Genomic DNA, 24198 nt, shown 5'->3' with positions numbered 1-24198 from the left:
AAGAAGGCCAGGATCTCTTCTCGATCATCCCAGAGTGCAGGACACGGAATAATGGGCTCAAGTTGCAGGAAGCCAGATTCTGGCTGAACATCAGGAAATACTTCCTGACTGTAAGAGCAATACGACAATGGGACCAATGACCTAGGGAGGCGGTGGGCTCTCCCACACTGGAGGCCTTCAAGACGAGGCTGGACAGCCATTTGTCAGGGATGCTCTGACTTGGATTCCTGCATTGAGCAGGGTGTTGGACTAGCTGGTCTTGTAGGCCCCTTCCAACCCGACTATTCTATGATTCTATGATTCTATGATTCTGTGATTCCATTTTCTGAAGGAAGGCTTCTTTTCAATTTGATGGGCCTGTATTGTCAGTTCAGAATTAATATCCAGTGCCCAAAACAACAATGAGTTCAATTCAGTTTATTGCTCACTCGCCAGCCAGGCTTTTGCATATACATCAAACTTAAAACATAAAACAAGAAAAATAGAGACTGTCAATATACAAGGAAATCCAACTAAGCATAATAATAAGACAATAAGAAATTGTTTAACAAACCATTAACGACTAATTTGTACACTAAAATTATTAAATTACTTAAATAGCACACTCACCTGTGTTATCATCTGTCGAAATAAAAACATCCTATTCTCTATAGCTAGCTAGAGAAGCACCAATCTGGATGCACCATTTCTTCATTCACTACAGGATTGTACGTCTGGCCTGGTCATCACTATTCTTAATCATCCAGTAAATGTTTAAGCATGCAAGTACATGCACAAGAACAGCCGATTAAACCGCAATATTTAATTAAAGTCATGTTTAAGCAATTAATGAAGAAATCAACCACACAACAATGTAGCATTATCCAATAATCTGCAGAGCAGTGCCATTTCAGGGCTGGGGTGGAGAAGAGATTTCAGCTGGGGAATGGGGCCAGACCACCAGCAAAGGTCAAAGTAGGAATGGGGGAGAAATTAATTCTGTCCGCATTTTTAAGCAAACCGATGTAAGACCCACTTCCTGGATTAATGCATAAATCAAAATGCATTTATCCTTGGATTGCATACTTCTCCAAATTTTGCAGTACAGTTCTCTGCACAAAATATGCAAACAAAAACACATCTATTGAACAAGTGTGAACAAGAATACATATTTCAGGGGGAAATGTGTACAGCTCAAATGGGAATTTTTATACTTTTTAAAAAGAAAATCTCAAAAAATGGGATAGAACGGACACACAGACCAGAAATAGATGGGTCAATTCAACGCTAGTTCAAAGCTCTGTTGTTGGATATATTAAAGATGGAATTATGAACAGCCACGGTCTGCTAGGAAAGTACAGATTGTGTAAAATCTGTTCTGTCTGTGTTTTGCGGACTGTCAGGCGCCTTTCATTCCATTGTCTGCCCATCAACAAAATTGGATTTTTTTGCTTCAGAATTTGTGCAAACTTGCAGTTGTGCAAATGCTCAGTTGTGCAAATCCACTCTTGCAAAAATGCATAAATTCCCCCCAAATGTACATTTTTACATGTTAGCCTATGGGAGAAATGCACATTTTGGGCTGATTTTTTAAAAAAAAAAAACATTTTTTTTTACCATGACATTCGTACAAAATTTGGGAAAGTTAGAAAACTGGTCTGCAAGCTCATGGAATCTGCCCAACAGGAAAAAAGCCAATCCGCAGTGGAATCCACAGGTCAGAGTCATGAGAATCCAAACTCATTGGATTTCTCTGACATCCCTACTATCTGCTAAAAGGATTTGTTGCTGTGGTTACTTTTTTATACCTCCACTATAAGCAGAGAGAGAGGCATGCTCCGGAGCAATCATCACATGGCCCGAAGCAAGGAGAATGGAGAACACAGCCTTCATGGCACCCCAGAATCTCTGTTGTTAAGAATGTCTGCCAAATTGCTGATTAATATTGGTCTAGGTTTAGTTCGTGGATATGGGTGGTTCTGCGATATGTGCACAAATACTGCATATTTTATTTTATTTATATGTATGTAACTTGCCCTGGGACCATAAGGTGAAAGGCGGGCTTGACATCTTAATAGTAAAGAATAATAATAAATATATTGGCACCGTGTGTGTCTTTTTTAAAGCCTGCTAAGAAATGGGAAGTAGTAGATCCATCAGAGCCAACAGATCGACCTTCCCCAACCTGGTGCACTCCAGATATGTTGGACTGCAACTCCCATAATTCCCAGCCAGCATGGCCATGCGGATTGTCGGAGTTGTAGTCCAACACATCTGGAGGGCACCAGGTGGGGAAGGGTATCTTAAAGACTTAAAAGACGTTTTCAGATCACTGGGAATGAGTCCTGAGGCATGTTCATCTTCTTCATGCTTCAGAGGTAACTGCTTAGATTCTCATTCACTTTTCTTTACTCTTCAGCAACAGCTTTTCTTGGCAGAATTTGCTGCCCCTGGGTATGTTATTCAGGCCTTGATGCAACTCAAACTTCCTTTTCAAAGAGAAGTCCAAATTGATGAGAAGACCAGAAAAACATCTGGCCCACTCAACAGTAAAATGACTCTTGTTCTTGTGCAGGAAAATTTTGAAAAGGTCAGGATCTCCATCAAGTTCCAAAAGTTTTTTGATACTATACTTAATGTCACCCAACTCTGACTCATGGTTCTCAAAAACTTTATACAATTTGTTGGCATCTTCCTCTTCTTCTTTCTGCGGTTGCTTCCCCTCTTGCCTTTTCCCACTGCTCTGATTCCCATTTGTCTTGCCTGGACTGATTTCCTTAAGCCTCCTTCGCTGCCTGTCATCTTCCTCACACTGCAAAATCCAGCTCAAGCGGCAAGGCCAACAATTGGCAAGAATAACCCAATTTATCACATCTTGGATCCCCAATTTGTCTTCATTTTTCCCATCCATCTTCACCTGTTTGAATTTATATCCTTGTGTGATCATGTCGTAGATGGTCAGAACTGTATTTACTACCCTCTTCATTTGGACAGAATTCCCTGGGAGGTATTCCTCAAAATTCCCTTTCCTCAACTGCTGAAGGATATGCTGATTTTCCTTACCCATTAATGCAGTCTTGACTTCTTTGTCTATCTCACGATTTTTTTGGCTGTGGTGCATTACTAAGCTACTATCACCAACTTCCCCTGCGTTTTTTTTTATATCCAGTTTGAGTAGCTGCGTCTTGCCCTCGTGGCTCATCTGGGGCAGGGAGAAGGGCAAAGACACAATTCGGTCTAAGTATAAATAACCGTTGCTCCAGGTATTACCTGACTGCTGGATACATTCCACGAGGATGCTTGGATCGGCAGCTATGATGGAGATAAAGGGAGCATCTTTGCCAGAAAGAAGAATGCTCATGGCATCCAGAACAGCCACGACCTTGTCTGGAGCACATAGGTCTAAACTGGTGACTTTCAGCACCACCCGGATCTCTTTCTTCTCTTTGAAGGCCATGACCTGGAGGAACTTAATCATGGTTTCGACCTCTTGTTTCACAGAGTGCATGAAGCCCAGCTCAGCATTGAGATCCTTCCTCTTAATGTCATTCTGAATCTTCCTTTTCACTGTGAAAAAGAGATTTTTACATGTGCCTACGAAAGGAATACAAAAAAGGGAAACAATAGAGCCAATAATGGAGACAAATATTTCCAATAAGTTCTCTTCCATTAGGAACCAAGCACACAGTGTTAAAGCAAAAGACACAAATACAATACCAAAAGAGATTATCTTAGTCTTTGTTTTCAAAATCCACTGATTTTCCATAGGTTTTCCCTTGAATTTTGCACCAAACATCCTAAAAGCACCAAAACAATATTTATATTTCCCTTCAATTTCTTCAAGGAGCTTTGTGACAAGGCCAGCCCAGATATGGTCACATTCCACATAATCCCAGGCACTGAAGTTGATGAAGATACACCAGGTATTATTATGCTTGGTCTCTTCTGACCTGGAAACAGGGAGAAAAAAACGCCATACCAGATAAGCGAACGCAGAGAATGCACACTTCAGACAACTCTGCAGAGGTTTGATGTAAGGAGGCCACTTCACAGATATTTAAATTTTGACTGAGCAACAACAGCGAGGTCAGGGTCTCTTTTCAAGACTCTGTAGCCCTATTCACGTTTTATTTGGGACATGTGAGGGCTCAAATGGGGGATGGGGCTGTGCATACAGGCTCCACCCCAAATGTCTCCCTGTCAACTGGGCCCAGCCGCTTCATGTCCCAACCTAACCATTCCACATAACATTACAATGTCTGAAGCAGGGCCATACTGTGTTCAATTGAAGGGGAGTACTTCAATTGAAGACCTAGGAGCCTGTTTTATCTGGGTCCCCGATCGCGTGGAGCATTCTACTGATGTTCATTGAACATGAGCGGAACAGACCAGTGAGACTGGGGAATGAAGGGGTGCAGCCCAGTGTAAAAAGGGACCTTGGGGCGTGGCCAGCATGGACAGCCCCATCCCTGTCAGCAGTTCGAACCCTCAGGGTTCCACAGAATGCATGAATAAGGCCTGTGTGTTACAAACTAAACTTGAATCTCCATCAGAGAAGTATAGATTAAGCAGGGAAAGTATTTGGGAATTCTGTTTCAGCCACAGGACTGCAGACATTTATTCCATGACCAGTTTAAAGGTAGGCTTAAGATAACTGATCACATCACACCCCCTTTTCTTAACCCGAACCTTTACGAACAAGCTGGGGGAAAAAATGTCTTTCTTGGGTGCTTGGAGGTTCTGGAGTGATTGCACTCCTGACAGAAACCACTAGAGCCGGGTTTGGCAACACGCAGATAGCAGGCCGCATGCACCGCATGCCGACCACAATGCAGCCCACCCACCCCCTGCTGCCCCTGAAATACGCACAAATAAAGGCAGCCGTGGTGGCCACATTCCCCCCAAGTGCCAAATTTAGTTTGTTTGGAAATGTAGCACAGTAGCACAATAGACAGGTTAGCCACTAAAATTCAGTGGGAAATTGGCCATTTCCCACCTTTTTTCTCCTCTTTTTTCAGAGTGCTCCATGGTCTGTACTGCATCCTGTGGAGTGTGGCCCGGGAGGGGGGTCCTGGTTGCACAAATGGCCCCTGGGCCTCCCAAAGTTGGCCAGCCCTGCACTAGGGGACATGTAAGATGGGGGGGGGGATTAAAAGAAAAGAAAATGAAGCTTCTGGTAATGTGAAAAGACTTAGGGTGCAATCCTATGCATGTTTAGACAGAGAAAAGGCCTACAACATGCTGGGAGTTGTAGGCCTTTTCTATGTCTAAACGTGCGTAGGATTGCGCCCTTAGAAGACTTTCTTCACTCTAGACCAGCGCTCAGATTAGGAGGGTTGGAAGACGGGGACCTATAACCTTTTGTGATACTGGGGAGCTTTACCTAGGAGTTGGAGGGGATGAACTCTCAGGTAATAAAGTCTCTTCCTCCAGTGTAGTGTCCCACTGTTGAGTAGCTGCATTCTTTATGCTGTAAGTCACACAAAAAGCAAAAATCATCATGTTGGCCATGACAAAAGTTCAAAAATCCATATTAGTGTAAAACCTTTATTTTTAAAAATCATCATGTTGGCCATGACAAAAGTTCAAAAATCCATATTAATGTAAAACCTTTATTAGACCAAACAAAAAGACACCGAAAAAAACGTGTACAACCTTTTGCAATCTCCAGATATCTCCATTAGGCAAGCAAGATACAGGCAGAAAGGGGCAACAAAAATGATCAAGGGGCTGGAGCATCTCCCCTATGAGAGAAGGTGACAACAGCTGGGATTGTTTAGCTTGGAAAAAAGGCAGGTAAGGGAGCCATGATAGAGGTGTACAAAATTATGCATAGTGTGGAGAATGTGGATAGGGAGACATTTTTCTCCCTCTCTGAAAATACTAGAACCCAATGGGGTCATCCTATGAAGCTGATTGGTGGGAGATTCAGGACAGATAAACGGAAGGGTGCCTTCACACAGCGCAGAGTTAAACTATGGAATTTCCTACCACAGGGGGCCGATCTACATTGTGCCTGCCATCGCAACAAATTTGATGTCCTGTCAGGTTAAACGCTCTCGCATTAAAACATGATTATCCACACTCAGCCATTTTCCCCATTGCAGTGCCTCATCGAATGCGCAAGCTTGGTTCACACTCGAGCGCTGTCTATTTTCCTGCTCTTAAAGATGGCGGATCTCACTGGAGGATCAGAAACTCTTCCTACTTCTGCTGATTCCACACCCACTGCGCGGCAGTGGTGCAGGAGAGGCTTGTCGTTTTCCGCATGTTTTCCTGCCTTGGGGAAAATGACCACCTTGTCCCTTGCTGCCGCCGCTGTAGCAGGTCAGGGTGGAGGGAAGAAGGAGGCACCTATCCTCTTCTCCCCCCCCACTTGCTGGAGGCCAGGGCAAGCAGCTGGGGGGTGTCTGCCAATGCTCTTTTCCCCGTGCCAGCCCTTGACAGCCGGCGTGAGGAAGAGGGGCAGTGGCAGCGGCACCCAGCACTCACGTTTGGGGGAGGCTGGTGGCATCTTCGAAGATTCGAAGCTTCATGTCGTCCTGGTCAGTAGTTGGATGGGCGACCGCCTCGGAATCAGACTTCCTGAACGGAGCACGGGGTTGTTCTATCCCTTCAAATGAGACTACGTTTTACCCCCTTCTATCCCCTGCTTTGGCCTTTTTTTTTTAAATTAAGGCGTTATCTTCGAAGAATCGTGGCTTCTCCATGATTTTTTTTTTCTAATTCAGGCATGATCTTCGAAGATTCAAAGATATGAAGCTTCACATCTTCGAAACTTCAAAGATCATATCTGAATTAGAAAAAAAAAATTGCGGAGAAGCCACGATTCTTCAAAGATAACTCCTTAATTTAAAAAAAAGCCAAAGCGGGGGATAGAAGGAGGTAAAACTTAGTCTCATTTGAAGGGATAGAACAACCCCCTGCTCAGTGCAGGAAGCTTGATTCCCAGGTGGTTGCCCAGCCAACTACTGACCAGGGCCGATCCTGCTTAGCTTCCGAGACCAGACAAGCACGCACACGTCCAGCCCTTTGCTTGTTGCTGAGGAAACATTGAGTGCTGAGGAAGCTATGCGATCAGTAGCCAGAAGATGACATGGGGCCATCAAGAGCTGTGATTGGACAGGAGGGAAATACAAACACCACCGTATATGGACAGGCAGGGGAGGGGACTACGACCAGATATGGTAGCGAAGGCGGAAAGTCAGAGCACATTAAGGGGAAATACCAGGATATCAGAGTATTGAAAGCAGGAGCACGGAAGCGAGAAATTCCGGTTCCAATTTGAGGTGGGTACTGTGTAGTGCCCCTTCATGGATCACTGCCTTGTTGTGGCGAAGGGGCTTGCGTAACTCAGTGAAGCCATAAGCTATGCCGTGCAGGGCCACCCAAGACGGACAGGTCATGGCACAGAGTTCTGACAAAATGTGGTCCACTGGAGAAGGAAATGGCAACCCACTCCAGTATTCTTGCCAAGAAAACCCCATGGAACGTATCACAAGGTTAAAAGATATGACGCCAGAAGATGAGCCCCTCAGGTCAGAAGGTGTCCAATATGCTACTGGGGAAGAGCAGAGGGTATTTCCAAGTAGCGCCAGAAAGAGTGAAGCGGCTGGGCCAAACCCGAAAGGACACTCAGCTGTGGATGTGTCTGGTGGTGAAAAGAAAATCCGATGCTGTAAAGAACAATATTGTTTAGGAACCTGGAATGTCAGATCAATGAATCAAGGTAAGCTGGAGGTGGTCAAACATGAGATGGCAAGATTGAACATCGACATCTTGGGAATCAGCGAACTAAAATGGACACGCATGGGCAAATTTAATTCAGGTGACCATCATATCTACTATTGTGGGCAAGAATCCCTTAGAAGAAATGGAGTAGCACCCATAGTCAACAAAAGGGTGGGAAAAGCAGTACTGGGGTACAATCTTAAAAATGATAGAATGATCTCAGTACGAATCCAAGGCAAACCATTCAACATCACAGTAATTCAAGTCTATGCCCCAACCACTGAGGCCGAAGAAGCTGAGGTTGATCGGTTCTATGAAGACCTACAACACCTTCTAGAACTAACACCAAAAAAAGATGTCCTCTTCATCATAGGGGATTGGAATGTTAAAGTAGGAAGTCAAGAAATCACCAGGATAACAGGCAGGCATGGCCTTGGTGTACAAAATGAAGCAGGACAAAAGAGTTTTGCCAAGAGAACATGCTGATCATAGCAAACACTCTTTTCCAACAGCACAAGAGGTGACTCTACACATGGACGTCACCAGATGGTCAATATCGAAATCAGATTGATTATGTCCTTTGCAGCCAAAGATGGAGAAGCTCCATACAGTCAGTAAAAACAAGACCTGGAGCTGACTGTGGCTCAGATCATGAGCTGCTTCTTGCAAAATTTCGGCTTAAATTGAAGAACGTCGGGAAAACCACTAAACCGTTCAGGTATGACCTCAGTCATATCCCTTCTGAATATACAGTGGAGGTGAGGAATAGATTTCAGGGATTAGACCTGATAGACAGAGTGCCTGAGGAACTATGGACGGAGGTCCGTAACATTGTTCAGGAGGCAGCAACAAAATCCGTCCCAAAGAAAAAGAAATGCAAGAAAGCCAAGTGGCTGTCTGATGAGGCTTTACAAGTAGCTCACGAAAGAAGGGAAGCGAAAAGCAAGGGAAAAAGGGGAAGATATACCCAACTGAATGCAGAGTTCCAGAGAATAGCAAGGAGAGACAAGAAGGCCTTCTTAAATGAACAATGCAAAGAAATCGAGGAAAACAACAGAATGGGAAAGACTAGAGATCTCTTCAAGAAAATTGGAGATCTCAAGGGAACGTTTTGTGCAAAGACGGGCATGATAAAGGACAAAGAAGGCAGGGACCTAACAGAAGCAGATGAGATTAAGAAGAGGTGGCAAGAATACACAGAAGAACTATACAGGAAAGATCTGAATGTCCCTGATAGCCATGATAGTGCGCTCACTGAACTTGAGCCGGACATCCTAGAGAGTGAAGTCAAGTGGGCCTTAGGAAGCATTACTAACAACAAAGCTAGCGGAGATGACAGTATTCCAGCCGAGCTATTTAAAATCCTAAAAGATGATGCTGTTAAAGTGCTGCATTCAATACGCCAACAAATCTGGAACACTCAACAGTGGCCACAAGACTGGAAAAGGTCAGTTTACATTCCAATTCCAAAGAAGGGCAACGCCAAAGAGTGTTCAAACTACCGCACAATTGCGCTCATTTCACATGCCAGCAAGGTGATGCTCAAAATCCTACAAGCTAGGCTTCAGCAGTATGCGAAACGAGAACTACCGGAAGTACAAGCTGGGTTTAGAAGAGGCAGAGGAACTAGAGATCAAATCGCCAACATTCGCTGCATCATGGAGAAAGCAAGAGAATTCCAGAAAAACGTCTATTTCTGCTTCATTGACTACGCTAAAGCCTTTGATTGTGTGGATCACAACAAACTGTGGCAAATTCTTAAAGTGATGGGAGTACCAGACCACCTTACCTGTCTCCTGAGAAACCTGTACGAGGGTCAAGAAGCAACAGTAAGAACCAGACATGGAACAACCGAGTGGTTCAAAATTGGGAAAGAAGTACGACAAGGCTGCATATTGTCACCCTGCTTATTTAACTTATATGCAGAGTACATCATGAGAAATGCCGGGTTGGATGAATCAGAGGTCGGAATTAAGATTGCTGGGAGAATTATCAACAACCTCCGATATGCAGACGATACCACCCTAATGGCAGAAAGTGAAGAGGATCTAAAGAGCCTCTTGTTGAGGGTGAAAGAGGAGAGTGCAAAAGCTGGTTTGAAACTCAACATTAAAAAAACGAAGATCATGGCATCTGGCCCCATCACTTCCTGGCATATAGAAGGGGAAGAAATGGAAGCAGTGACAGATTTTACTTTCTTGGGCTCCAAGATCACCGCAGACGGTGACTGTAGCCATGAAATTAAAAGACGCTTGCTCCTTGGGAGGAAAGCTATGGCCAACCTAGACAGCATAGTAAGAAGCAGAGACATCACCTTGCCTACAAAGGTCCGTCTAATCAAAGCTATGGTTTTCCCAGTAGTAATGTATGGCTGTGAGAGCTGGACTATAAGGAAGGCTGAGCGCCGAAGAATGGATGATTTCGAACTGTGGTGCTGGAGAAGACTCTTACGAGTCCCCTGGACTGCAAGGAGGTCAAATCAGTCCATCCTAAAGGAAATCAACCCTGAGTGCTCATTGGAAGGACAGATACTGAAGCTGAAGCTCCAATATTTTGTCCACCTAATGCGAAGAGAAAACTCCCTGGAAAAGACCCTGATGCTGGGAAAGACTGAAGGCAAAAGGAGAAGGGGATGGCAGAGGATGAGATGGCTAGATAGCATCATGGATGCAATGAATATGAACTTGAGCACGCTCCGGGAGAGAGCGCAGGACAGGAAGGCCTGGCGTGGTCTGGTCCATGGGGCACGAAGAGTCGGACACGACTGAACAACTGAGCAACAACAACTGTGTAGTGTGAAAGTCGGATGGTGAAACCTCATTGGAAATGAAAAAACTCGTAAGTGTAGATCGGCTCCATGGTGTAGTGATGGCCACCCATTTGGATGGCTTTAAAAGGGGGTTGGACAAATTCCTGGAGGAAAAGGCTATCCATGGCTACTAGTCCTGATGGCTATATGCTACCTCCAGTACCAGAGGCAGTGAGCCTATGTGCACCAGTTGCTGGGGAACATGGGCGGGAGGGTTCTGTTGCACTTGTGTCCTGCTTGTGGGTTTCCTGTGGGTACCTGGTTGGCCACTGTGTGAACAGAATGCTGGACTAGATGGCCCCCTGGTCTGATCCAGCAGGGCTCTTCTTATGTTCTTATCTTCTTATATACAGAAAACAGGCTGGGTGTCAAGGGCTCCGTGGAGGCCTCTCTCAGTCTAATCCAGTAGCCAAGTCCAGACACAGACAAAGGGATTCTTTTCAAAGCTTTATTCTTCTTTTACAACTTAACAACTCTACCGTTTGCAACTAGATCTGAGCAGCAGAGTACCTATGCCCTAAGTTGGAACAGTTGGTCCCCGTTTGAAAGGGAATTACTGGCAGACCCCTGAACTTAAGGACTAGGGAGAGTCCCTCCCCTTTTCCCTTGGATCCTCTGGGTGCAACTGTTGTTTGCGCACCAACCGGGCACTACGCCTCCTTTCCGCGCCCTCCATCTGGCGCCGCTCTCTGCATCTGCGTCGCGCATCCACCAAGTCTGCTTCCCGCGCTCTGTCACTCCCTGGACTGCTATCTAAGCTAGGAATGCTGGTGGGAGGAATCTCCGCCAGCTGTTGGCCCTGGGAAAGAGGAGCGCGCTCCTCTCCCAGGAGCGACTGCTCTTCCTCAGAATCAGAACTACTCTGGGATTCTATGGGCTCAGTGTCCACCCTGACACTGGGGGAGAGAGGGAGGGGAAGCTGATTTGATGCTCAAGTCTTCGTGTCTGCATAATCACAGTCTTCATGGTTTCATAATGAAGCATTAATTTCAGTTCCATTAAATGTGTTTATTAATTTTTTAAAAATATATACCAATGGCAGAATGCTCCTGTTCATAGCAAGCTGTCATTGTGCTTAGGTCACAGGGGGACTGGAGCATGGAGGTGGAGGCCAACCAGATTTTGTGATGGCAGCCAGCAGTGTAGAACACTGCCTGGTTTCCATCTCCCTGGGATGAGAGCCTTTGTGGTGCCTGCAGGGGGTGGGGGATAGATAGAATCATAGAACCATAGAATAGTAGGGTTGGAAGGGGCCAACAAGGCCATCGAGTCAAATCCCCTGCTCAATGCAGGAATCCAAGTCAGGATGCCCACCTTTTAATGTTCAGTAGAAGGTCAGGGTTCAGGTAGCCGAGCAAGTCATCTCTAACCCTTTACTGGACAAGCCAGATGGCAGAAAACAAAAATAAACCCCCTTGGCTGTTCAGCAGGTTCCACTAGACGGCAGGCAAGGCGGAAAAATAAAGAGAACGCGGTGTTCCCTAGAATGGCACTTCTAAATTATGTGGAAGGGCATGTTGAGCGGAAGGAAGTGTGACGTTATTGGTAAATATGTGAATGTCAATCAGAATGTTGATGGAAACAACTGGAGGAACCAAGAAATCTCCATCATTAGCAGAACAAAAATTTATAGTCCTGAGTAAGATTTTGCCAATTATCCGAGTGAGGGTGGATCCAATGCAGTCTTTCTGGAGGGAATGCTCAAAATTTGCAAGTTGCTGGGATATGAAGCAGGTGTGGGTCTAGTCGGTGCTTGGAGGGGAGACCACCTGGGATCCACATATAGCCACCTTGAGTTCCATGATGAAAGAAAGGTCAGATATAAATGTAATAAATAAAAATAAATAAATAAATGAGGCTTGGGAGCAACCTTTTGCAATGCTTTAAGTCACCCTTCCCCAACCTGATGCCCTTATTAGCTTGTTTATTTATTTCTTAGTAACACTTAGATATCAGTTAATCAGTGGAGGCTAGTGGTTCCAATTCTGGCGGGGTTGTAATTCCATTTTGGGTTTTAGTCAGAACCAGCTAGACCTCTAAAGGAGCTGTCCAAGGTGCTGGATGCATTTTGGGGGAATAGGTTTCAGCAGTTTGGATAGCTCCTTTAGAGTTCTGGCTGGTTCTGACTAAAATTTATTTATTTATTTCATTTATATCCCACCTTTCTTCCATTGTGGTAGTCAAGGTGGTTACATGTGGTTCTCAGGTGGTCTCTCCTCCAAGCACTGACCAGACCCAGACCTGCTTAATTTCAGCCAGCTGGCTGCCTCATTTGCCTTCAGACCATGCCTGGGACCCAGAATGGAATCACAGCTCCACCGAAATCAAAGCCACCAGTTTCCACTGTGCTTAATATAATAAGGGCACACTCCTATGCATGTTTAGACAGAAAAAGTCCTACAACTACCAGCATTCCCCAGCCAGAATAGGTGGCCGGGGTATGCTGTAAGTTGTAAGACTTCTTGTGTCTAAGCATGCATAAGATTGTGCCCTAAAATACCTAATTGGTTCAGATGCCCTTGAGATGTTGTCACCTTCAACTCCCATCATCCCCAGCCAGCAAGATTCATGGTAATGAATGCTGGGAGTTGTACTCCAAAACATCTGGAGGGCAGCCAGTTGGGGAAGGCTCTTTTAAGTAATGTGTACTCCTGATTAGTTTATCATATGATGGCTTCTCTAAAACCTTTCATAGAGATAAATGCAAGAGGTATCGGGATTTCTTTTTCTCTTCCTTTCTCCCTTCCCTCTCTCCATCTCCCTGTCCATACAGATACTGGCGGGATTATATATGTATATAATCCCACCAATGTTAATTTGTATATTCAAAATGGTGCCAAATTATTGTTGGAGGTATGGGATATAAATTCTATAAATAAATGAAATAAATATGTAAATAAAACAAGTATACAAGAAAATAAGTAACTTCAACCAAAAAGAAAAAGTAAAGAGATACCTGGCAAAATTGGAGTCAAGGTGACAAAATATTATATGCCAGATGAGTAACAGCCAAGACCAAAGAGCTGGAAGCCTGGACCAAACCTTTCTTATTCCTTTCTCATCATGTTTTGGGTTGTCTTTCATGTGACCTGCAACCAAAAATATAACACAAAGCACGTACACCAAGTTCAGACATTATGAGTGTGTTCTGTGGCTACAGGCCAGAGCTGGAAGGACCCTTATGTGATCATCCCAAACATACACCCCACCAATTTTCTTGAAAAACTCTAGCCAAAGAGATTCTGCAACCTTCTAATTGCAGTCAGAAAGTTTGATCTGATTTCATAGGCTGTGTTTCCACCAGCGATTTACTCCAACCTGGCTGTGCAGCGCGGTCTCTGTGTTTCCATGACGTCGTGGCCATTCAGCCCCAGCCCTGCATTTTATCGCGGAAAAACTGCTTCTTCTGAGACTGGTTATAGTCCGACTTTTCCTGCCTACTTCGGCTCCGTTACTGAGCTGTTTCCACAGCCACACTGGGTTCGGTATCCTAGTCCTGCCCCGGGGCGTGCAGCCCGGCCCGCCCTTGTGGGTGTGGTGCTCGCCTGGCCCTGTTCTCACTGGAAGCAGCTGCGTGTGAAGGACAGGGGGGATGATACCAGGGAGAGCAGTCAGGCAGAGATGGAGAGATGCACACAGACGCCCCATTAGCATGCAAGTGCAGTGTCCGCCCACCCTGGGTATCCCCACGAAATTCCCAGTCAAGGTGGTGGCAGGGAAATCGGGAGAGCCGCAAAGATGGCTTCACGGAGAGACGGAGAGTCACTGGGAGTCGTTAAGTAGCATCCCCACTTCAGGGGAAGAACGGGTCTAAAAGGGGAGGAGATGCTGCACACAGCTTTCTTGCTTTAAAACTCACTTTAAAGGGGGGGAGCAGGAGGGGGCGAGGGAGGCAGAGGTGAAGAGATGCGCAACAAGTACATCATCCACTGGCCCTGGTCACCATTTCCTCCCCGTGTATTTTCCCTTTAGCGCTTTGTCCCACTTTGTGTGGGCATGTGCTAAGGGGTGTTACTCCTGAGTAAACTCGTTGACTGTACAGCTTTCTTTCCTGGGAGTAAGTGCCATTGAAATTTGTGTGGCTTGCTTCTGAGTAGGCATACATAGGAGTGCATCCCCTTCAATGCATTTACTTGGGGTCTCCCTTCTCAGCCACAAAGGAGAAAGGCTTGACAGTTAGGATTTCAATGGGTATTAAAAGTGACTTCAGTTGGGAAGCCAGCCAGCCACTACTTCTTCTACTAGCCCACCTTGCAGGGTTGTTGGGAACCTAGGCTAATGGGGGAGAACAACAACAGCGCGGGGGGGGGGGGAGAGAAAGCCAGCCACTATCTCTTCTCCTAGCTCACCTTGCAGGGTTGTTGGGAAGGCAGAATAAGGGGGAAGAGCAACAACAGTGTGGGGGGGTGGAGTGAGAGGCAGCCACTAACTGGAGCAGAGCACAAGGGGATGAGGGAGGGGGAATCAGCAAGACGAGGGCATGGGAACACGGATGAGGTAATCAGACCCAACCCAGACGCCACCCAGCCATCAAGAAAATAATTCGATTACAGCTCAGTGGAAACCGCACAGAGCCCCAGACTACGGCGATGATAAGCCGGGTCTTTAAGGACTGTGGAAACAGGAAAAGGAGAAGATGTGATTGGGGAAACATCGCAACAAAGGCACAAACAAAGTGAAGCCAGTAGCGTGGAAGCATGCCCCTAGATGCGACCTGGCTGAAAAGATCCCTTTGCGGTCCTGAGTCATCGTTGCTGGCCTTGATGACTGCAAGTAGTTCAATCTGTCATAAGCCAAAAATCCTGACCAAAATAAAATTCAGCAATCTGAACTGGTAGCCAGAAATTTTGCAGCATCAGGGGGCTGCTGCCGAGAGTCACACAGTAATGCAAAACAGCCAAAACATAAAAACAAGCAGCCTAGTATGCTATCAAATGGATTACATAATTTGAATGAAGCAAGCGTGCCAAGTGTTTAGCAATCGCCCTTGTTCCTTTGCACTCGTTGGCCAGAAAAGTGGAAGGCAGGAGCAGGATCACTTCTAACTGAGCCATTGGCTAAAAAATACACCTCATATTTTTTCTCAGGATATTCAAGCCCCTTTCAGAGGAGTAAGCAGGGTGTGAGCAAAGCAGGACTCCGGCACTCATGCAGATTATGGGGTGCATGTCAGGGGCCCCACGCCACTGGGGGGGGGCAAACGACAGCCGTAGTCACGGCAAGCTCGTTCCTGTTTTCTTTTCCTTTGCTTTTGGTGTGACTGACTGGGGCATCACTCTGCATGCCTGCTCTGTAAAAAGGGAAAGGGAAGGAAAGAAACTGTGCCATTTGAAACAAAACTTTTCACAGAGGTTGTCCAGTTGCTGGAGCCAGTGTGCCCAACAACCTCTGTAAAGGGTAAGAAAGAAAAAGAGACCTTTTCATCCTCCAGCATCCAGTGTACGAAGCAGTAGGAAGAGAAGGAATATTTCCATTTTTCTTTCTTCCCACACCGCAAGGAAGGAAGGAAGGAAGGAAGGAAGGAAGGAAGGAAGGAAAGAAAGAAAGAAAGAAAGAAAGAAAGAAAGAAAGAAAGAAGGAAGGGGAATTTCTTCCTTCCTATCCCACAACCTGGCAATGGAGGAAGGGAGCGAGGGAAGAAAAAGCAGTACAGATCTGCCTCCCCTTGTCATGAAGCAGGACAACCAACTCTTATCTTCAGATGACCCTGACCCCTTGTCCTCTGAAGAGAAGCTTCAGACTTCATCATTCAGGGAGAGGATACAGACACAGAAAGGCATTACAAGGCTTCAACCTCCACAGGAAACATTTCCCCAGAAAGATCATGGAGGTTGCTTCCCTGCATCCAGAAGAAGTTGCCTTAACGTCTTTGGACTCTGAGGAGTCTGGCTGTGAGAAAACTCACAGGCTGCAGCTTGAGTTGCTAAAACAAGCCAGGCCCCTTTGAGAGACAAAACCACAGTCAGACTGGAGGTGGAGGTGAGCAGCCTAAATGGAGCCAAACTCTTATTTAAGGCTCAGTCTTGCTCTGCTCCTTGCTGGAGCAACATAATACACCTCTGTCTGGCTTCCAGCCCCACTTGGGGCTTCCAATGGTGCTGATCCTTCCTGCGTTGCTTCCCTGTGAAATCTGGCTTAATCTGACATCTGTTAAAGTTCTGGCCAGTAGCAGAAACTTGCAACCCAGGCTACAGGGCAGACCATCAGCAGAATCTATGGCCTGAAATGGTACATGCCCCAGAGAGCATCTGGCCCAAGGACCCCATCAAACCTGGCAGCACTATTGGATACATGAGGTCCTGCTTGAAGATTCAAGGGCTTAGCTGTTCTTTGGCCCTGCAGGGTCAACATCTGTTTTTTGGGGAGCCTGCCCAAGTCCCACAGAACTGGATCTTGATCATTTGAAACCTGCTACTTGTGGCTGGATGTCAGACCCACTCAGGCCTTGCTTAGCATCCCATTGGTTCACAGCCAAGGCAGGACAGTGGCTCAGTTTTCATCAATGGGGGATGTCTTTGCTATAACTGGGGAAGATCCTGTCTCTATCAAGTAGATTGAACTCTGCCTTTCCTCATGCTGTTCATAATCAATGGTATGGTGCATCAGCACTTACCTTCAATTTTATCTAAGAATTCTCTTTTTTGCTGCCCCCACGGTGAATACAATCCCACTGTCACAGGTGGCTCAACATCCTTTAGCATTCGAGCCAGGGCTTTGCAGTAAATATCTTGGTTGTTTTCTCCCTTCCCTTCTTTTGTTGGGGTTTTAGAGCTGCTTTCCTTACTCATCATTGTGGCATAAAAATAAAAATCCCAGGTTCAACAGCGCTTAAATCTGCCAAAGAAAAGGAATGAAATGAGTAGAGGGCCCCTGGTTGGCTGCCGGTTTTACAGGTGGGGGGCGGTTGCAAGAAAAGCTGGTGGACCAAGTGATTCAACTCCCTATCTGCTGAAGTTTACTGCCTATGAGAGCCATGGCTGCCACCAGCTGATCCGCCCACCCCCCATGGCCAACCCACAGGCAAAAGAATACTGCACATTCCTTTTGCCTTTGGCTTGGCAATTGGGATGGGTGGGACAGTGGAGGCGTGTGGCTCCAATGTCAGCGGGGCAGTGAATCCACTCCAGGTTTCAGTCAGAACCAGTCAGAACTCTAAAGGAGCTCTCCAAGGTGCAAAGCCAGTTAGAGTTCTGACTGAAATCTGGAGTGGATTCTATGCCCCTCTGACATTGGAGCCACCAGCCTCCACTGGATGGGGGGAGCCAGATGGTGCCCCGCAGGGAGCATTACGATTAGCCCCGGGGACCCAGCCACGGCCTGGAAGGGATCCATCCCTTCTGAGCAGAACGTCCAGTTGTAAAATAACCATATTGTCTGAGCCTGAGGGTGAGCTAAACAACGAATCCATTACCCCCGTCCTAGGCAGGGTTTGTAAAGTCCTGTTCGAATGGGATGCTGTTATTTCAAAGTCCAAATAGATATTTGGACCAAATTAATTCCCCTACATTTGGAGGCACCACTAGGAGCTGTTGGATTTTGGATTTGCTGTGGCTCAGAGATCGCAGTTCAGTAGGACTTTGATCATGTAAAGTGAGAGGAATGCCGTTTAATAGGTCAATGGAGAGAGGGCAGCATCCCTGTTCTTTGGGGGAAACAGGCCCAGAGGAGGAGGACAGACTGGAGTTCTGTTCATGTAAACAGTGTACAGTGAAGGATTGGGCCAGGACTGCGCAGTGCCTGGTTGCTCACTTCTGGACTGCTTTTAATAGGGACACAGATTGACCAGCAAAGGGATGGGATTCACTAGAGCTCCGAGAAATGGGGTTGGCAACTTCAGGAGGTCTGGGGGCCAATTTCACCCCCCCGACCCCTGACACACATGGGTGCCCATTTTTTTACAACATTTAAAAAAAAATTAAAAATTAAACTGCCCAAAGCATCAACATTAGCTTGTTTGCAAACGAAATTAGCTTGTTTGCAAACCTTTTTGTTCGCAAGCTTTTTTGACCGTTCGGCACTCCGCAGCTGCTACAGATCCCATTGAAATGTTTGAAAACCAAATTCAGCGAAATTTGGGGGCCAGCAGAAGGTGGCAGGGGCCACTGTGGGGGGCAGGGGGAGCACATACGGCCCGTGGGCCATGTGTTGCTCAGCTGTGTCCTAGAGCTTTAGGTTGCCAGTTGTTATACAAAGCTGCTATGAAATATTACAGATGTTGCTTTGTAGTTGCACAAAATAGGTAGGTAGCAAAAGAGGACAAAGAGAATTCTTGCAAGGCTACAGCACAAAACAATTCTTTTATCTGTTAGTGTGTCAAGTGTGAAAAAAGTTGTGAACACACACGTTTATACTTTATACATTTCATTGAATGAAAAATATAAAAAGAGTAACAGGACCCATGCTTTCGTTGTTGTTGCTAAGGCCAAATTCAAGTTCACTTGAGACCGGGCGCTACCTAAGAAACCACTTTCTCGGTGCTGCTTCTACTGAATCATCTTATCTGCTCTGCTTGCCCAAAGGAAACACTTTGGCAGCCTCAATATGTTCATTAAGTCCCAGAAATGACTTTCATGTAGCTGGAGCACAGTTTGACTTGACTTGTGACCCCCATGTCCATTTGACTTGGAAAACGTGGTGCTATTCAAAGCTTAAGTCTTGAGCTTAAAAGACTCTGGGTTCAAAAGAAATAGCTTCCAGATAGCCTGATGTGGATGCAAAATATTTAAAGTCAATTGAAAATGTATGGGAAAAGCCCTCTTGGTAAGAATTTCCATCTAAAGTAATTATTAATAAAGGATAAAAATTGTGATAAATTAACATTAACTCTAAAACAATTAAAGAACGAGCCTATGGTCCCTGGACAAATGTCCCGGGGACCAGAGTTTTGTTCAGAGTCCCCTCTTCCAGGGTTAGAGATGACAGGCCAACCTCAGGAGGGGGAGTTAGAGATCCAACTCCCGCCCCCTCACAGACAGTGTGGATAAAATTGCACTCCATGGTCAGAAAAGCAACCTTGGAGGAGGAAAGGGGGCGTTCCAGGGGGCAGAGAGGGGAGGAGAGCAGGGAAGCCAGGATACAAGTAATCCAGCTCCTGCCCTCTCACAGCCAGTGTGGAAAGAATCACACTGGCTGGCCTCTGTGGTCGGAAAAGTGACCTCAGAGGAGGAAAGGGGGAGTTCCTGGGGGCAGGGAGGGGAGGAGACCAGTGAGACCAGGATATGAGTTATCCTGAGCCTCTTCCAGTCTCCTTCCCTCCCTCACCAAAGTACCCTTGCTAGACAGGCTAAAAAGCCCATCTAGCGAAATCTACAGGGCAGGAGGACAGGGAGGGGAAGTTTGCCTCTGCTGCTCTTCCTGTCCTGCGTTGGATGATCGGACGCCTCTGAGTTCGGGGGCTTTGATCACCAAGGGCCCAGTCAGTAAGATTGCACCCTATGGTGTTTTGAGTTAGGATGGAAAGTAAATTCAGATTCAGTTTGTCAGATGCTTTCATTCTGCCATCTTCTCATTGACAGAATCGGATTTTTTCCCAATTTCCCTAATTCACGCAAATTTGCGCTTTTGAAAATGTACAAGTTCCTCCCCCCAAAAATGTGCAAATCCCCCCGAATGTGTAAATCCCCCCCAAAATTTGCATTTTCATGCTTTATCCTATGGAGGGAGATGCAAATTTTCAGCTGGTGCTTTTTTATCTTACTTATCTTTCTACGATTGAATTTGCTTAAATTCCAGAAAGTTTTTTTTTTTAATGGTCTGCAAGTCTGCAGAATTTGTGCGACTTGGGAAAAGCCAGTCCACTGCAGATTCTGTGAGTTGGATTCATAGAAATCCTAACTCATCTGATTCCATTGCAAATTTCTCCGACATCCCTAGTTCGGATCAAGATCACTTACTAATAACGAAAGGGTGGAATATCTGGTAATGTTAGAAAATTTGGACAGAAAAAAAATCACGAGGTGTATATATATGGAGCATAGCCTGCTTGGTCACCGCGATCTTTTGATGACAAATTCCTGGTGGTTCTGTTTGGAGTAGAGCCTTCAGCATATTGGCTCCTTCTCTTTGGAACTCCCTGCCTGTTGAAGTCTGGCAGGCACCAACGGTGTTTCATTTTCAGCATCTGCTGAAGACATTTTTATTTAAACGAGCTTTCCCTGACTAACCAGCCACAGTTTTATTGCCACAATCTGATTGTAAATGTTTTAATTCTGTATTTTGATGATGATGATGGTGATGATGATATAAATAAATAAATAAATAAATAATGCGGGGTGGGGGGACCCATCCCCAATTAGAATAAAGATCTCCTCTACAGTTTTCGTGTTTAAAAATCCCAGAATTCTAAAGCGCTGGGGTACCTCCCAGTTGATATCTTTTGGGATTTTGGTTTGAATATCTGCAGGATGTGTGCTGAAGAACTATAACACAGTAATTGTGACAGAGCAGGAGGGGAAATCTGTAATGCAATCCAAGGAAAGTGGCTGGATCTTACAGATAATGCTTCAGTGGTCCTTCTCCGGGAGCCCCCAACAAAGGAAGTGAGGTGGGTGGCTGCTGTGCTACTTCTGTGGCTCCCTAGTTATGAGATGACCTCCCCAGAGATGCTCGCCTGGCGCCCACATTGTGCTACTTTCGGTCCCAGGTGAAGACTTTTGTTATTTTCCCAGGCATGTTAGCATTTCAGTTTCTGTTTTAAACCTGGTGTTGTATTTTAAAACTTTGTACTGCTTCTAGCTTCTATTTGGTTATTTTTTTATACATCGTTTTAAACTTTTAAACTTTTATATTGTATTTTATTTATTTATTTATTAAATTTATTAATCGCCCATCTGACTGGTCACCCAGCCACTCTGGGCGATGTACAACCCACCATAAAACAATTTAAAACAATAAAATTTTACCATAATTTTTTTTTTTTTAAATACCCTAACCCACCCCATCTTGTATTTATCATCTTGTATTTTATGGTTTTAATTGCTGTGAGCCGCCCAGAGAGCTTCAGCTATTCGGCAGTATAGAAATGTAATAAATTAATCAATAAATACATTTTAAAATATATTATAGGAAACAAGTTAGAAAAGAGGGAATTGCTTACCTGACAAGCTTTGGCTTGATACTCTGGCATAAACAGGATTTTATTCTTTGGATTGTTTCTCTCTAAGGCAAGGAAAATTAAAAAAAAAATAATTTGCTGGTTTGAGAAGAGAGTCCGTTTGTTACCGCACCTTAGTTCTTCCCTTTTTCAGAGATGCAATTTTGGCAGAGAAGGGAGAGGAACTGAAAGAAAGAGGAAGTAAGAAAGACAGTGCCTCTGAGCATATACAGAAGAAAACTGTTCTTCAGTGGTCCAAAAACACAAAATAAAAATAAACCATTCCAGTGTATTAAAACAATTTTAAAACAATTGTATTAATAAGCTCAAAGACTTCCCTTAAGATTAAGGATTTTATTCAGTTTTAATTGCTCTAGTTGTGGGTCTATTCCATTGTAATGGCTCTAAAATTGTTTGTTCACTTCCTGTTTTTTTGGGAACACAGAGAAAACAGTTGCAAGACGGTTCTTCTTTTCTGTCTCTTCAACAAAGAGGAAGTAAAAGAAAATTGAAAAACCTACACCTTGAATCTGTTTGATCCTCATCCTATACACAAATACATTCAGGGGACATTTTACCCCCAATCCATTTTTTTATGTATCCTGAAGTGGTAAAACATTCCATAACCAGAAATGTGTCCATGGTGTCAGAAGAAGCCTGTTTTAAACCCAGAATATTATAAAAGGTTTCAGCATGGAGCCTTTCCTGCAGGAGGAGAGACTCTGAATGATTTCAGCAACAGTGTGGCACCATACCCCTGGAGGGGTGAGGCACCCAGTGATTTCAGTGGCATGGCCCCCCACCTCTGGGAAGAGGGGGACTGGGGACTGCCCCAACCTGAGGCTTCTTATACAGTTCAGAGAAAGGCAGTGGCATCACAACTTGGATGAGCCAGACACTGCTCAGAGGCACTGGAAATGGTGCTGCTTGCTTTGGGAGACAGGCTGAGTTGGCTTCCCATCCGGTATAACAAAAGAGGGTGCTTGGGGATGATAGCTGTACTTGCCAGAAACAGAAGTCCTACTTACTATCTAGACAGGTGTCAAGGCTGGAGTTCAACAATGGGCGGATACCGCAAGTAGTTGACTAGGTAACTTACCAGATATCACTCTTGCTATCCAGCACATTCGTGTTTTGCTGAATTTTGACCCCCACCTTTGCCATTGGGGAATGTATTTTAAGCAGTCCGTTAGAACCTGAATTGCCTGATCTAGCCTTGCATGATGCTCCCAGCCCCATTCCTGTGTCTTTCTCCCACCTTCGCTGAGGGCTGAGGCTGGGAATGAAGATGCCTGGCTTCTTGGCTGTGTCTCAAAGTGGAGTCAGAACTCTTCACTCAAAAAGAGAGCTACTTCATAACGTCTTTTAACCACATCCATTACGCATCACTCCCCCCAAAATGGCGCTCAAGGAATAGCCCTCTGTTTGATACAGCGAAGCCTTCAAGCAAAGTTACACAGTTGGCAGAGCTGGGCTCATTGTGCCTGCCCTGAGTGAAGCCATGCCCGCTGGCCCCCCTAGGCATGGACCCTGCCATGGTGCTGCTCTAGAAACCCCTGAGGGAGGGGTCTGCCCATTCGTTCCCCTGAGGGGGGCTGCCCTACAGCAGCAGGGAGGGGGCAGACGTATAACTCTGTCCTTCAGCTATTAATTTTCCCTGCTTTTAAACTATATTGACTGCAAAGCTATCTATTGGCTAGGGAGGTCTGTCCTTACTAACTGAAAATATTATGGCAGACTTCAACCACGAAGACACATCAATATTAATTAGAATTAATTAATTTGTTTTTAAAAAGAAACTAACCCCCAGGGTCTCCTTAGAATGCAGGCCAAGTTTCAGGTGTCTAGGTGTCAAGCTCTTAGCACTATGGCACTGACAAACAGACATCCTCTGTTATTATTACCAAAGAATAACATTTAATTAAAAAGCACAACAACCTGCAAATCCCACAATGCACAGTGCTACATGTGCAATGGGAATTTAAACCACTAGGTAAAAGAGGCAAGAAAGAACATCCTGGCAGCTTTAGTTTTCCACAAGAGTACACTCTTTCATTTCATAAGGCCTGGCATATATTAATCAAAAAATTGCCATTAACCAAAGCCAAAGGTTGTCCTTGGAGATTCAAGCAGTGGGCAAATAGGTCCTTTAGGTAAACCATATTTTAATTGCATTTACAAAATACACACACATATTTCATTTCTCCAATCCCACATGGGCACTGACATTCACTTCCATGTTGGGTGCTTCCAGGCAAGGCTTTTATGAAACCACCCCCTTGCCTCATTCATAGCATTTTGCTGTGTGTGTGTGTGTGTGTGCGTGTGTGTGCGCGCCGACATCATCTTGAATGTTTATCTTGTCCAAATTTTCCCACTGTTTTGTTGTTGTTGTTGTTCAGTCGTGTCCGACTCTTCGTGACCCCATGGACCATAGCACGCCAGGCCTTCCTGTCCTGCGCTCTCTCCCGGAGCGTGCTCAAGTCCATATTCATTGATTGGACACCTTGTGACCTGAGGGGCTCATCTTCCGGCGTCATATCTTTTAGCCTTGTGATACATTCCATGGGGTTTTCTTGGCAAGAAT

General features: G+C 45.3%; 1 protein-coding gene across 1 annotated transcript; it reads right to left on the bottom strand.

Moving 5' to 3' along the window:
• Nucleotides 1–409: 409 nt before the first annotated feature.
• On the bottom strand, nucleotides 410–21743 carry LOC146337511 (NTPase KAP family P-loop domain-containing protein 1-like). Its single transcript, XM_084814314.1, has 5 exons — nucleotides 21615–21743; nucleotides 17133–17353; nucleotides 13476–13608; nucleotides 5363–5449; nucleotides 410–3929 (listed from the first exon to the last, which is right to left on the bottom strand). The coding sequence occupies exons 2-5, from the start codon at nucleotides 17308–17310 to the stop codon at nucleotides 2378–2380; spliced, it is 1950 nt and encodes a 649-aa protein (XP_084670440.1). The 5' UTR covers nucleotides 17311–17353; nucleotides 21615–21743; the 3' UTR covers nucleotides 410–2377.
• Between the last annotated feature and the right edge of the window lie 2455 nt (nucleotides 21744–24198).

Source organism: Heloderma suspectum, chromosome 10 (assembly GCF_057233095.1).
Source record: "Heloderma suspectum isolate Gila_16-S chromosome 10, 16-S_ref, whole genome shotgun sequence".
Classification (NCBI taxonomy): Eukaryota; Metazoa; Chordata; class Lepidosauria; order Squamata; family Helodermatidae; genus Heloderma; species Heloderma suspectum.
The sequence above is the reverse complement of the archived record's forward strand: the minus strand, read 5'-3'. Positions and strand labels throughout refer to the sequence as shown.